Source organism: Eptatretus burgeri, chromosome 13 (assembly GCF_056783735.1).
Source record: "Eptatretus burgeri isolate ZD-2024b chromosome 13, Ebu_testis_v1, whole genome shotgun sequence".
In the NCBI taxonomy this organism is placed as follows: domain Eukaryota; kingdom Metazoa; phylum Chordata; class Myxini; order Myxiniformes; family Myxinidae; genus Eptatretus; species Eptatretus burgeri.
Window position 1 is genome coordinate 16,859,619 of NC_140973.1, and position 13,916 is coordinate 16,873,534.

General features: G+C 48.0%; 1 protein-coding gene across 7 annotated transcripts; it reads right to left on the reverse strand.

The window, feature by feature from the left end:
* Positions 1–1,037: 1,037 nt before the first annotated feature.
* Positions 1,038–8,007, reverse strand: LOC147013941 (uncharacterized). 7 transcript variants are annotated; one of them, XM_085851336.1, is made up of 4 exons: positions 7,858–8,007; positions 5,452–5,572; positions 3,940–4,049; positions 1,038–2,374 (listed from the first exon to the last, which is right to left on the reverse strand). In XM_085851336.1, the coding sequence occupies exons 1-4, from the start codon at positions 7,996–7,998 to the stop codon at positions 1,640–1,642; spliced, it is 1,107 nt and encodes a 368-aa protein (XP_085707462.1). In that variant the 5' UTR covers positions 7,999–8,007; the 3' UTR covers positions 1,038–1,639. The 7 variants fall into 7 exon arrangements, with proteins under 7 accessions (XP_085707462.1, XP_085707463.1, XP_085707465.1 ...); XM_085851337.1 differs by having other exon boundaries at positions 5,452–5,569; positions 7,858–7,997; XM_085851339.1 differs by lacking the exon at positions 7,858–8,007 and adding an exon at positions 7,647–7,805.
* Between the last annotated feature and the right edge of the window lie 5,909 nt (positions 8,008–13,916).

The following is a 13,916-nucleotide window of genomic DNA, read 5'->3' on the forward strand; positions in this document are numbered from 1 at the left end:
GTTGGGGGACGCTAAAATTCCCACAGTGTCCTTCACAAAAAGGAGGCGAACTATTGCCGGCATCCTCAAAAAATTACAAATTCCTGCCCTAACTACTGCTGGGAGAGGGATGGCAAACCGCCCAGCATGACCCCAGGCCTAGAAACTGCTTCGGCTGAACCGACGCTCTGCATCACAGAGCAAGGAACATCGGATGGAATTTTTAAGACAAAATAAATCAATCAATAAATAAACCACCCAGGAACCGTCATACGGTCACCATCCTCAACGCTCCGAGACCTGCAGCTGCGCTTTTAGAACCTTTATGCTATCAACTTCTGACTTGCGTTTTATCGCTACACCTCATTAAACGTGACGACGACTTCAAGCAGTTACACATGGAAGTCACAAAAGAAAGAACGTAAACCAAGCGAGCAGACAAGCACAAAGCTTCACTGGAACAGGCTGTCACATCACAGGCCCGGTAAAACATCACACCTCAATATTCGTGGGGTCCGTCGTACTGGAAGCAAACAGCAGCCTTTGCGGAAGCAAAGCAAATGCTAAATGATCCGTTTCACTCATACAGAGAAATCTACTTGTCTATCCACTTCTTCTTCTTTAACGGCCACTATTATACCCACATGTGGGGTTTTGGCCATGGGAAGCTTGGCCAAAGTGTATCATGAATTGGCTGGCCCGGGCTGACGTTCGACTGAGTAGTTGGGGCAGGAATCTGTAAGCTGTACATGGTGTCGGCGATAGCTCACCTACTCTTCACAAAGGACACCGTGGGATGTTTAACGTCCACCAACTAATGCCGGCAGATGGGACGCCCAGTTTAACGTGCATCCAAGGGACGGTACCACACATCGATTAATCACCGTGCCTGTGAAACACCGGGATGACAGTTTATGGCTGGGTCGAGATTCGAACCCAGGCTAGACAGCTTGAAAGCGAGTAGAAGTATACTTCCAGTGTTCCAAGAATGTTCGTGAAAAGCAAACCGTCAAAAACATGGCATTAAAAAAAAATAAGAAAACCAGGCAGAGAAAAGGTCAGAAAGATGGTTATGCATTTATTTACTCGATCTTTATCGTGCAGTAAAAATGTATAAACTTTCATACTGCCTTTAAAATACTGAGCACTAAGAAAAGCTATATAAATAGCAGAGTAAGGGCTCTAAAAGGCGGTTTTAAAGATGGAGTGGCCATGCTGATTATAGCCAACACAATAATTTCACCAAGGCATGCAAAATTTGCCCGACATGTCATGCCGGCTTCTGTAACAGATGCAAGTGCTGCTTCCGAGAAACGTCTGTGAGCGGCACTTACAGGGGTTAGGGTCATAGCTGACAAAAGTTCAGCGCATATCGCACCCGGGATCGATGCAGCTTGAAACCGGAACATTATCATCTCCACCTGTTAACGCTCTCTTAACGATCTTTCACCAAGACAACATTGAGCTGGACAGCCTAAATGTAATGGGCAATGAATAAGCCACATCTCGTCATATCCACATAACACTAAAAATGATCTTTGAGAGAAAATGAACACGCATGGGGAAATGAAAATGTCCCACGTGCAGCCAAACTTCTCGTCGGGCCTCGAGCACATGGATTTAGGAGCTCTCATATTGGCAAGCGTTGTGGCAGAATCCATCACCGCTCGATCGAACCCAGTTTGCCTGGAGACGCCTCGAGCGGCGAGCGAAACGACATGCGAAGTCGTTTCGGTTCGCACGCCGGAGACTCGACATCATCCAATGCCTCTTCTTCATTACCATCGAAATCTGGTGTCGCATCAGTGTCAGTATCACCCTTACGGTCATCGGTGCTTTGCTCTTCAGACGTGGAAAGTTGAGTGGAAATGGCATGTGCTACATCAGGGGGAGGACAAGCGAAATAAGGTGCAAAACCACTAATAAGTCCACCGTTGAAGCGATGCACAAGTAAGTAACCATAGGGGAATGGCCGCTCAATACGACGCTCTGCAGGTCCAGAGTTTGGTAAGTTGGCTCCATACCATGTAGGTGGTGGGAAGCAATAGGCGCCCGCTTGCCAGCTGGAATAAAATGAACTTCCAGATGCCGAGTCTTGTGGCCAAAGGCCTACACGAGGCCGCTTGCTATCCAAGGCCTCTGCAGAGGATTCTGGGTCTGACATTCCAGCATCTGATTGGCTCTCATCAACAGGTGGCCATGACAACGGCATAGCGTGAGTGGTGGCAGTGGCAGCAACATCACCATTGCTAGGGAGCTGTAGGCGCCTAAGCAGGTTGTTAATAAGGACCGAGCGACGAAGGAGTGACTCCGGGTCATCCAAAAGTTGAAGCTTGTGAACAGAAAGCCGCAGAAGATGTGCACGCTCTTCAAAGAACCAGGCACCAGGTACAGGCTGTGAAAGAGGTAAACGATGAAGCAAGTTGACTTTCAAGATCAGGGAAAGGCAAACAAACAAAATATACAATTTGAATGAAAAATTCTGCTTTAGTATACACAAAGTGGAACCGTGCCATAGTGTCAGGCAATGTGCCAAAGTTCACGTAAAAGACAAAATGAAGACTGCTGGTGAGCGAGTGTGTGTGTGTGTGTGTGTGTGTGTGTGTGTGTGTGTGTGTGTGTGTGTGTGTGTGTGTGTGTGTGTGTGTGTGTGTGTGTGTGTGTGTGTGTGTGTGTGTGTGTGTGTGTGTGTGTGTGTGCGCAGTTCAGTACAAGCCAACCATCTATGCATCCCAGAGAATGAGAGCTGCTGGTTTCAATGATTTAAATACTTGGAAAAAGGCCAAAGTGTCAAGTGTTACCAACACAAGCACAGAATCCCTTTCCAATCCACTGGGACAAGGCATTCCTCTGCATGTCCTTTTTCCAATCAGCTGATCTGCTTTACTCATTAGCGAGATTTATTTCCAGTTGCCAGAGTTTGAGTCCATTGTTTATAGATGGCAATACTCTCCTGCGTTTTATTTATTTTCAAACAGGTGACTCAAACGTACTCTATCCCAGAATTCAATGGGACATTTCGGTGAGAGACACGGCTTGATCCGTCCTCCGGCAGTCTGCCAAGTTTGTTGACAAAGATCAATGGCTTTCCCGCCATATTATTTGCAGAACTAGGTTAGAATAAAATCGAAACAGAAACAGAACAAATACCAAATGGAAAACAGATTGTCTTGGAGATTAAGCAACACATCTGCGGTCGAGGATAAACCTGCTGGTTGCACGCTCACTCACTCGGACACCAATTTTTGCGTTTTAGTGCACGTGGTTTAAAAATTCCAAGTACTGTAGTATTTGGAGGGAATTTGGGCAACTTACAGATTACATGCATAAGAGGGGAGGTAGAGATTGAGAAAAGAAAGAGAAGGGAGACAGGAGGTGAAAAGTGTGAGCAGGGGAGGGAGTAAATGGGAAGGAGTTTGGGAGGAAATATCTGCTGGGGGTGTAAAGGGTGTGTGTGTGTACGCGGCATACAAGGAAAAAGGAAGGAGTCAAAAATTCCACCACTTTCATGTACGTAATATGTAGATGTCATGGCCGCACAATCCCGAACGCTCTTGCAACGTGTAATGTGTCAACAATGCTTGGCCGTGTGTCAACAACACGAGCCGAATTACAACTTTACATATTTACTGAAAGTTGACAATACTTCATGTGCAAGGAATATTATACCAATCACTAAACAATCTTTAAAAGGTTACTAAACTCAGTGTTGGTCAAAGTCCGTTAAACTGCGATTACTGTCGGTCAAACCTCAGTAGAATACACCTGGTTTACAAAAGATAAGACCATTTGCCTTGTCGTTCTGATTTGCAATCAAGGTTCAACATTCCTTCCGGTTTCGTTGACGAAAGAGAGCAACGAGATAACAGGAATTGCAGGGAAATACGAGTAAGGATGAAGGTAGTTGAGGTATGGAATGATTAAGGAAGATTCAAGATGAACGTGTCATCTCATACTCACTCCGTAGCACCACGTTTGAACGCAGCACTCGTCTTCTGCAAACTTCCGTTTGAGGCTTGCCAAGCTGGTCGCCGCCAGTCGGCAAGTCACGGCGTCCTGACTCGGAGGTCCTGCCCCACCGGAAGGGTCACCAATAATTAGCCACGGTCAATTCCACAGTCATTCTGACTTTGAGTGAACCGCTTTGGAGATATGATGCAGGTGCGGGGTAACAGAGGTGTGGTGTGAAAGAAGAGGAGAAGGGGGTGGTGGCAGACGAAGGGGGAAAAAAAACAAGACCTGCTCTTTGAAGACTAATTGCACCCTTTTCCAAACAGCCTCTGGCAATCATACCAGGCTGGTGAGACAATGCTCCGTTGTAAAGGCCCAGGAACCATTATGAAGGATCATATGATGTTTTCCAGGCAAAATTATTTCCCTTGCCCCCCAACCCCCCAGGTGTACATGCTAAGGTGATGATTAATTCCCAGAGCGGTTAATTTTACAGCAAACCTGAAACAAGGTACAATTCTTATTTTATCCACCGTTGGCAAAAAGCCACGAGCAACACCACAAGTATTATGGTCCTTCAGCTAGCTTCCAGTTCTTTGGACTAGGAACCAAAAGAGGCCCCACAGGTCATCCACCTCCAATTTAGTACGCTTCCTGGCACGTGATGCGGTTCAGGCCGTTTTCGAGGTCTTTCCTGTTTTTGTTACGATAAATGATTTTGACCTCTTGGCCTGTTACGGTCAATAAGTTGTGCTCGAAGTGACCCACCTATTCGATGGTCCGTCTGGGCTGGTCGTCTAAAAAAGGCAAACTTGATTTACAAGTATGGCTCTATAATTAGCAAGACTAAAAATATCATTATGTATCATCCTTTGCTGCCCACAGAAGATCAGGAAGAGATGGACATTATAGTTTAGATGCAAACAAGCTGCTCTTGAAGCAACCACACCTGTTAATAATTTTGTAGTCCAAAAAAAACAAATAATTTTTGCTAACGCGTGCAAATTCACGAGCTCATGCCAGGGTATGGTATGGTGTGGTATCGTGGTAAGAACACTTTACTGGTAACCCAGTCTTTATGGATTTGAATTCCACACTTTTGAAAACAGAGCTAGTTCCAGAAGGCTTTCCATTAAAAAAAACAACCCCAGCCTGCTCACTAACGACCTCAAATCAGGAAGTAAATCTTACCTGCTCCATCTAGTCCGGTATATATTTGGCAGTAGTTCACCCATTGTTGTTGATTATTGTGAACTCAGAGTAAACTTAGGATGGGCATTAAAATGCTATATATGAAAAGGCAGCGTCATCAGAACATCTGCTTGATGAACCATTAAAATTACTGCTTTGATTGTGTAACCTTAATATTTCACCAAACTAATCACCTGTGCACTGTGAACACAGAACAATGACCAAATGGAATGGATACCCAGATTCTAATGGCCAATTCCCATTGGGAATGCTTCAACCAGCAAAACATTGCTCTTCCTTAATCAGCTTATCCACTCAAACATTGCATACCCGGTATGTCCAAGAAGGGCTCCGAGGGAGCGTCTGGCTCCTGATTCTCTTCGGGGCCGTCTTCGGAAAGAGAAGAGCCATCCGTCAAGCCTTGCGGCAAAACCAGCGTCATCACAACCTGCTGCAACCAGCACAAGGGCAATTGTACAGTAAGGTGTGTACTTACGCACATTCTGAAGGTGCATTCCACCACTACTTGCGTAAAGTATCAACTTTTCTGGCACTATATTGATTTCCTGTTACATCACACCAAGACCTATGAAAATGCAATGTGTACAACTTTGAGAGTTCGCAGATGGATGCTATTGAAGCATTAAAAATCCCACATGGACCGTGTTTAGGCTATAAAGTTGTTTCCCCGATAGACGTGACCTTTATAACTCATCCCGTCCCACCCTCCACACTCCCCCTCCCCCCAGCCCCCCAAAGGTCATAATATCGGTGTTATAAATTTTCAACCAAAAGACTATCCAAAATCAACACGACCTTCCTTGGCACCCCTGATAGCTAAAATGCATCATAATTGCAGGAGGCGAGACCGCTGCACATGACGTCACAATGGTCTGATTGTTAAACAATACAAAGCACACCCCTCTCCCCCCCCCCCCCGCGCATTATTGCAAGCAGGGAAAAAGGGGGAAAGAGGTGGGGAGGGGTGGACGCCATGGGGATGGTGTGAAAGGACAGAGTGAAATCGCCTGGCAAAGGGGAAGGATGGGGGCAAGGGGGCAGGGGAGTGGTGAGATGCAGCAAACCCCATGGCGATGCAAATTAATCCCGCCTGCTATCTCATTCAGTCCATTGGTATGCCAATTAGATAAAGGATCTCCGTTCGGTTAATCGGTAAAGAACCACCAATAAATAAATAAATGATTGTTCGAATGGATGTGGTCACATAACTGTGCCGAGCGGTTAACCGCGGTTGACGTCGTCGTCGCTCTCTTGCAGGGAATTTGATAACCATCGGGGCCTTTTCAGCAATGGCAAGAAAATTTCAACCAAAGCTGGGATTTTTTTTTTGTTTTTTTTTCACTGAACGTGGGATTTTATTTACGGACAAAACGACGTACACCATCCAAGGAAGTTAACAAGTTCAATCCCCCGTCAAGTTAAAACAAATCACCTCCTTCCCGGTCAATTTCCAATACACCGCACAATTAAAACTGTTTCCCCATCGGTTTAAAGATCTCGAGGAAGAGCATTTTAACGCGGTGGTTGTAACGAGACGATGGTGGTTTAGAGGTGCGGGAACACGGTTGTTGATGCTTTTGTTCTGCGGATGAATGGGTAATCGACCGCACGTGGAGAGCCGCAGGTTACCGGCCAGGTGGTCCCATCAGGTATGTGTGGAGCTCTCTGGGGATGGATTGAAGCGAGCGCCGAGTATCGAGGGGGTTGTTGTACACGGCCCCACCGCCACCCCGACCCCCAACTAAAAACCCTGAACTCCCACGGCCCGAGGACCACGTACAGGGATCTCGGCTGGGAAGGCCGCAGGAGGCACCACCGCTCGAGCCCCCCCTCCGTTGAACGAGTCATTTACAACTTTGCGTGTCGTCACAACGGCCGATTAACGCGTCGTTACCGGTTCAAGTGCATCTCGATCCGAACCCGCCGGAGATCCGAATCGAGCTTCACGAGACGAATCATTAATCGTGGATCCACGTGCCGGGGACGCGCACTCGACGTCCGCTACCGGAGGCCTGGGTGCGGCGCACAGGTGCAGACACGTCGGCAGCCAAAGCGAAGCCGCCTTTTCCTGCCGTAAACCTGCGGCCAAAAGTCCCTGCGGTGTTTCCAGGGCGCGTTGAGCAGCACCTCCCGTGCCCCCTCCCCTCCCGTGCCCCCCTCCCCTCAGCCAGACATCCATCATGTGTTTATTTATTTTTTTCGGCTCCGCCAGGAGAAAATAAAATGGCCATCGCGTGCCACGTAAAGCGCTTCCGCCCGTAACGTTACGTTTCGGACATTCCGGGACGTCATGGGGGTGTCGTCAGATGATCGCAACGACGGCGCCAAAAACAACACTGCGCTCCCGGCGGGTCTTGGGACGAAGCACCGGAGTGGCGGGACCAGGGCCCGGGCGTTCAATCAAGTGGGCGCGAACCCCTCTCTCGCCTCGTGCCGCGCGGTAACAAAGGGCGCGAGCGGACGCGTCGACGGGGAAGGTCCTCACGGTGGGCCGGGTCTCTTACCTCCGATCAACGGACGCGGGTTCCTACGGCAAAGCGATTCGCGGAGACCGAAGCGCGGAGTCTCTCCGTCTCATGTCCGGCTTGAGCGGCAACTCATTTCCTGTTTCTACACACAAGTGCATTTCCACCACCACCACCACCACCACCCCCCTCTCCCTCCGCACGAACCCCCACCCCACATTAACCGCCGCGCCCAGCGATGTCTGCTCACCGGCCGTGCCGTAACCACAAGCTCGCAGCGGGCGTGCCCCGGGTGGTTGTTCGGAAACGCAGAGCCTCGAGCAACAGTCGTCCACCAAGCAGCCAACCAGCACCCCTCCCCCTCGTCTCCACCACCTTCCCCCTCTCCCATTGCGCTCCTTCAACCCTGCCCTTCCCCTCTTATCGCTCTCTCTCTCTCTCTCTCAAACAAACCCAACCCATCGCCGCCTCGGCCCCGCACCCGACAATCCAGCATCCTCGTACGCCTTGGGAACGGGGCACGCATCGGGATGCGGCACGTGGACATGCGCACAGCACGGACTCCTGTTCGCACACGACGTTTGAACCGTTTTGTTAAAGGCCTTCGTGTCCCTGCGGTCTCCTCGGGTCGCTCTGTCCTCTCGGATCCCGTTGACCGTTCATGTGCCGTCTTGACATCATGTCCTTTGTTTTCCATTTCCTGACAATCCCACTTTACACGGAAAACTCTTCGTTACCGAAAACCGCCTTGACGAACCACCTCGAAGCACCGTCACCGACGGGGGACAACCACGTGCACAAATTAACTACCACTATACCACCACCTTTCCAAAAACAACCGCCTACCAGCTCTACAAACAGGTGAACTATCGTGTCATCACCAACAACCACTGATACAAGTATTAACAACAACCGTTAAATTAGCAACAACCACCTATACAAACATTAACCACAACCGTTACATTATCAACAATCACCTCCACAAACATTAACCACAACGGTTGCATTATCAACAACCACCGATACAAACATTAACCACAACGGTTGCATTATCAACAACCACCGATACAAACATTAACCACAGCCGTTACATTATCAACAACCACCTCCACAAACATTAACCACAACCGTTACATTATCAACAACCACCGATACAAACATTAACCACCACCGTCTCATCACCAACAACCACCGATACAAGTGTTAACCACCACCGTTCCATTAGCCACAACCACATGTACAAAGATAAACCACCGTCTATACAAACATTAAGCACCACCGTCCCATTATCGACAACCACCTATACAAACATTAACCACCACCAATACAAACATTAACCACCACCGTTTCAGCACCAACTGCCACCTAAACAAAGTAACTTCCGTACTACCATTCCATCACCAAGTCACTACACAAACGAACTCCCGCGACACCACGCACCAACAACCATATTTCCAAAGCAAAGAACCACCACTATTTCATCACCATAATTATTCCACATAAAGGCAAACGAACGAACCACCACCGTTCCATCACAAACCACCACCCATACAAACAAACCAACTATAAATACCACCATCCCATCAAGACAAAAGGAACGTCACCACTAAGTGGTTGGTGTAGGCCGGTTTTCCCACGGCCCTGTGCGGTGTTGTGTGCACACCACGGTAAACACAGATGTCCGGGCGAGGCAGTCGGGTTTGTGTCTCGATTGCCGTGAAAAGCGGACATTTCATTCCCTTCCCCTTGGCCTCGTGCCGTGATACAGCTCTATGACGTCACATCTCGTGAGTCACCCAACGAACCAACGCATCCTGGGTGTTCGTGTTACGCAACGTCTACTTATTACGTAAAAAAACACTATGATTACGATATATATGTAAATAAATAAATATATATTATATATTATATTATATATATAATTATATATGTGTGTATATATATATATATATATATATATATATATATATATATATATATATATATATATATATATATATATATTTAAACGGGGTGGACCGGAGTTCGAGTGCTCCGATGAAGCGAAACGAGCAACTCATTCGGGTCTTCGCGACCAATCAGCGCGACCGGGGTCCGAGAGAGATGCCTTTTGGGGCTTGGCTCGGCACATTGCACGGTAACCCCACCCGGACTACCTCCACACCCCACATCCCTGCTGGAAACCCCCAACGTCGTGACCCGAGACGCCGATAAGAGGGAAACTGAGAACGCGGGAACGACCCAGATAAGATCGGCGAGCTGGCGAACATGACCTGCGTTTTGCGTGGGGCGGAGCACGTGGTTGCCGGTGGGGGTTACGGGGGGGAACGATTGAGGAGGTGGCGATTCCAAGGCGTTTAAGAGCAAGAGGCGAGTGTTTCGTGTCGGGGGGGTTGGATGGACCCACTCATCAAAACGCTACTCACGTCTGAGCAGGCCCGCACGGCACCGCCGTCTCATAATGCTCATTGTAACCTGAAACCCCAACCTATTAAAGCTTCCCCCCCCCCCCCGGGAGGACGTGTTGGTAACCTGAAATCCCAACCCATTAAAGCTTCTCCCCCCCCCCCTCCGGGAGGACGTGCTGGTAACCTGAAACCCCCAACCTATTAAAGCCCCCCCCCCAGGAGGACGTGCTGGTAACCTGAAACCCCCAACCTATTAAAGCCCCCCCCAGGAGGACGTGCTGGTAACCTGAAACCCCAACCTATTAAAGCTTCTCCCCCCAGGGAGGACGTGCTGGTAACCTGAAACCCCCAACCTATTAAAGCTCCCCCCCCCGGGAGGACGTGCTGGTAACCTGAAACCCCAACCTATTAAAGCTTCTCCCCCCCCCAGGGAGGACGTGCTGGTAACCTGAAACCCCAACCTATAAAAGCTTCCCCCACCCCAGGAGGACGTGCTGGTAACCTGAAACCCCAACATATTAACCCCCGGGAGGACGTGCTGGTAACCTGAAACCCCAACATATTAACCCCCCCCTCAGGAGGACGTGCTGGTAACCTGAAACCCCAACATATTAACCCCCTCCCCCGGGAGGACGTGCTGGTAACCTGAAACCCCAACATATTAACCCCCCCCTCGGGAGGACGTGCTGGTAACCTGAAACCCCAACCTATAAAAGCTTCCCCCCCACCGGAGGACGTGCTGACCCCGCACGGGACCCAGTCCCGGGACTCCGAACCCTTGTTCGGACACCGACAGGACCGAATTGTCCATCAAGCATCATCGTCTTCGGTTTAACATAGAAACGGCGAAATGGAAGGTGTTTATTTTTCATGACACCTTCCTTCCATGGCCATCTATTTATTACGTAACGTACGGGGGGGGGGGCTTTAAATTCAAGAAATTATATAATTGATGAAAATGAGGATGGGAGGTATTGGAGGATAAATGAGGGTTAAGGGGGTGTTGTTAAGTTAGGTTAAGTTAAGTTAAGGGTGTTGGAGAAGTAGGGATGGGGTTGGACAAAGGAAAGAAGGAATTGGGATCAGGAGATGGAAGAAATGGGAGGAAAGTGAAATGGAATACGAAGTGGGGGGGGTCAATAATTCTGGTCAAAATTGGTAGGGGTCAATAACTCTGAAACATTTACATAACACAACTTCATCGGCACTGGGTGGAGCGCATACCTCCGCCAAGCTGAGCGGTTTACGGTTTGTCTCCCAATGATAGGTCGGATCCGGATTCGGACCTGAACCGAAATCGAATCAGCTTGTTCTTGTCACCCACAAAACTCATCCACCAAGTTTTGTCCCAATCCGTCCATAACTTTTTGAGGTATCATGCTCACACACAAACAGACGGACAGATACCATCAGACAGACAAACAGGTGTGAAAACACAACAACCGTCACCATGGAGATAAATGGAGAGTTCATGGAACACACAAATAAAGACGTGGGCGGGGTCTGAGAGCGGCAGATCTGATTGGTCCAGAGGATGTAAACTGCTGTAATATTTTGTCCAAGTACTGTTAAACGGAAGGTTTATGGAAGTGCCACAAAGGCGATTTGTGTTCTCCGGTGTTAAACTATTTATATAAAATGGTGTTAGGTGAAGATCTTAGGGTCTTGAATTAAAGCCCCTTACTGTTGAATTAACACCAGGTGGGTTGACTCAGCCTGTCATCCTTCTGAGGTCAGCAAAATGAGTACCAGCTTACTGGGAATGGAGGGCACTGCATCAGCGGCACAGCCAGGCCGCTGCACAATGATGCACTCGAGCAGCCACAGGCTCTTTTCTGTTGGACACACATTGTGTCATTGGTCAAAAACTACATCCAGCGGGATATCTCAAAAAGTTATGGACGGATTGGGACAAAACTTGGTGACTTTTCACTTTGCACACACGGGGTAAATATTACTACATATACATACCCCCAAAGGGGGGGGGCACGGACTTACTGATAGCCCCCTCCTCATTTCGATGGATCTATACGTGCTGCGCACTCCTTTTATGACCATTGGGGAGTCATCCCTCCCCCAACCCCCGCCACACACCCCCATCAGCGCTTTTCTGCTAATTAATGACTCAACCAGCAAGTGGCAATTTAAATCCACTTTTTAATGCCCTAAACGATCCAAAAGTCCATCAAATCATTACTCGCACGTTAAACGTTGTGAATGGGGATAATTTAATAAAGCTCGAGGGTAGTGGAGAGAGAAAGTGAGTTTTCTAAAGAAACACGAAAAGGCAAAAGCAACCGCTTCATGCAGGGCTCGGAGTTGTAAAAAATTTAACGTTTTCACTTCACCTTGGCAAGCAGCGCACCGCGAGTGTGCACCAAGGCATCACCACGTCTAATCAATAATGTATAACCACGGTGCGTTCCACCGAGAGCAGCATACATCAAACCACCTCCCTGCACGTGCCTCGTCGCACAAACCAAACACGCTGTTTTCCCTTAGACACAACATATCATCAGCGGTCATGTGACCAACGGTCATAGCCAGATCAATAATCAGAGCCAGATCAATCGTCATAGCCAGCCCAGTGGTCATACCCAGATTAATAGTCATTACCTGATCAGCGGTCATACCCAGATCATTATAAATAGCTGGATCAGTGGTCATACCCAGATCAATAGTCATCATCAGATTAGCGGTCATACGCAGATCAATATATATATATATATATATATATATATATATATATATATATATATATATATATATATATATATATATATATATATATATATAGCAGTGGTCACATCCAGATCAATAATCAAAGCCAGATCAGTAGTCATACCCAGATCAATCGTCATAGCCTGATCAGCGGTCATACTCAGAACAAAATAAATAACTTGATCGGTGCTCATAACCAGATCAATAGTCATACCCAGATCAAGAGTCATATCCAGATCAGCGTTCATAACCAGATCAATAGTCATAGCCTGATCAGCGGTCATCGTTGGATCAAAAGTCATAGCTGGTCCAAGCCTTCTACAGGCCGAGAGGTATGCACACTCACCTAGAAGCTGTCTAGTTTGGGTTCGAATCCTGACCCAGCTATAAACTGTCATCCTGGTGTTTCATAGGCATGGTGATTCATGAATGTCTGTGCCGTCTCTCGGGAAGGACGTTGAAAGTTCGTCCCGTCTGCCTGCATTCGGTGGACGTTAAAGACCCCACAGTGTCTTTCGTGAAGAGTAGGCGAGCTATCTCCGGCATCCTCCATAAACTACAAATTCCTGCCCCAGCAACTGCTGGGAGAGGAATGGCAAACCACTCAGCATGACTTCTGGCCAAGAAACTGCTTCGGCAGCACCGACGCCCTGCACCACAGAGTATGGTACATCGAATCGTGTATATATATATATATATATATTAATGTATATACTGTATATACTGTATATATACACTTTAAATATTGTATCCAATTATTGCTTTCGTGCTTCTTGGGCAACAAATGCAAAAGCGGTGTCTGTTGTACGATGGCCCAAATGAATTCCACTCCACCTTCCTGTAAGGTCGCTCGCCCGAGTTTTCCCACGATACACAACACCTCCATCTCGAGCATCCTCCATGTGCACCTCCATTTCTGTCGCGTCATGTCCCTTTCCACTACCTCCTTCTCACCTCAATTTCGAGCTGCTCCTCCTCATGCCAACTGTCTGCATAATCAAAGCCCTGCCTGAGCACATCATTATCTGAGCTCCCTTCTGAGCATCGCCCCCAACCAGCGCAGACCTTCCTCCCATGACCTTTTCATGTCCCTTTATAAACTCCTGGCCACCATCACCTCCATGTACCCTCATTGCTCTTCAACGACATCTCCGTTGCTTTTACTTTTTATAACTCCCCC

Excerpts from the sequence above, each read along its gene's own strand:
- LOC147013941 (XM_085851336.1), bottom strand. The coding sequence starts at position 7,998 with ATGGGAGAGGGGGAAGGTGGTGGAGACGAGGGGGAGGGGTGCTGGTTG. Across the intron at positions 5,573-7,857 it reads TTGTGGTTACGGCACGGCCG|CAGGTTGTGATGACGCTGGT; the intron begins GTGAGCAGACAT and ends TGCTGGTTGCAG. Across the intron at positions 2,375-3,939 it reads TTCAAACGTGGTGCTACGGA|CCTGTACCTGGTGCCTGGTT; the intron begins GTGAGTATGAGA and ends CCTCTTTCACAG.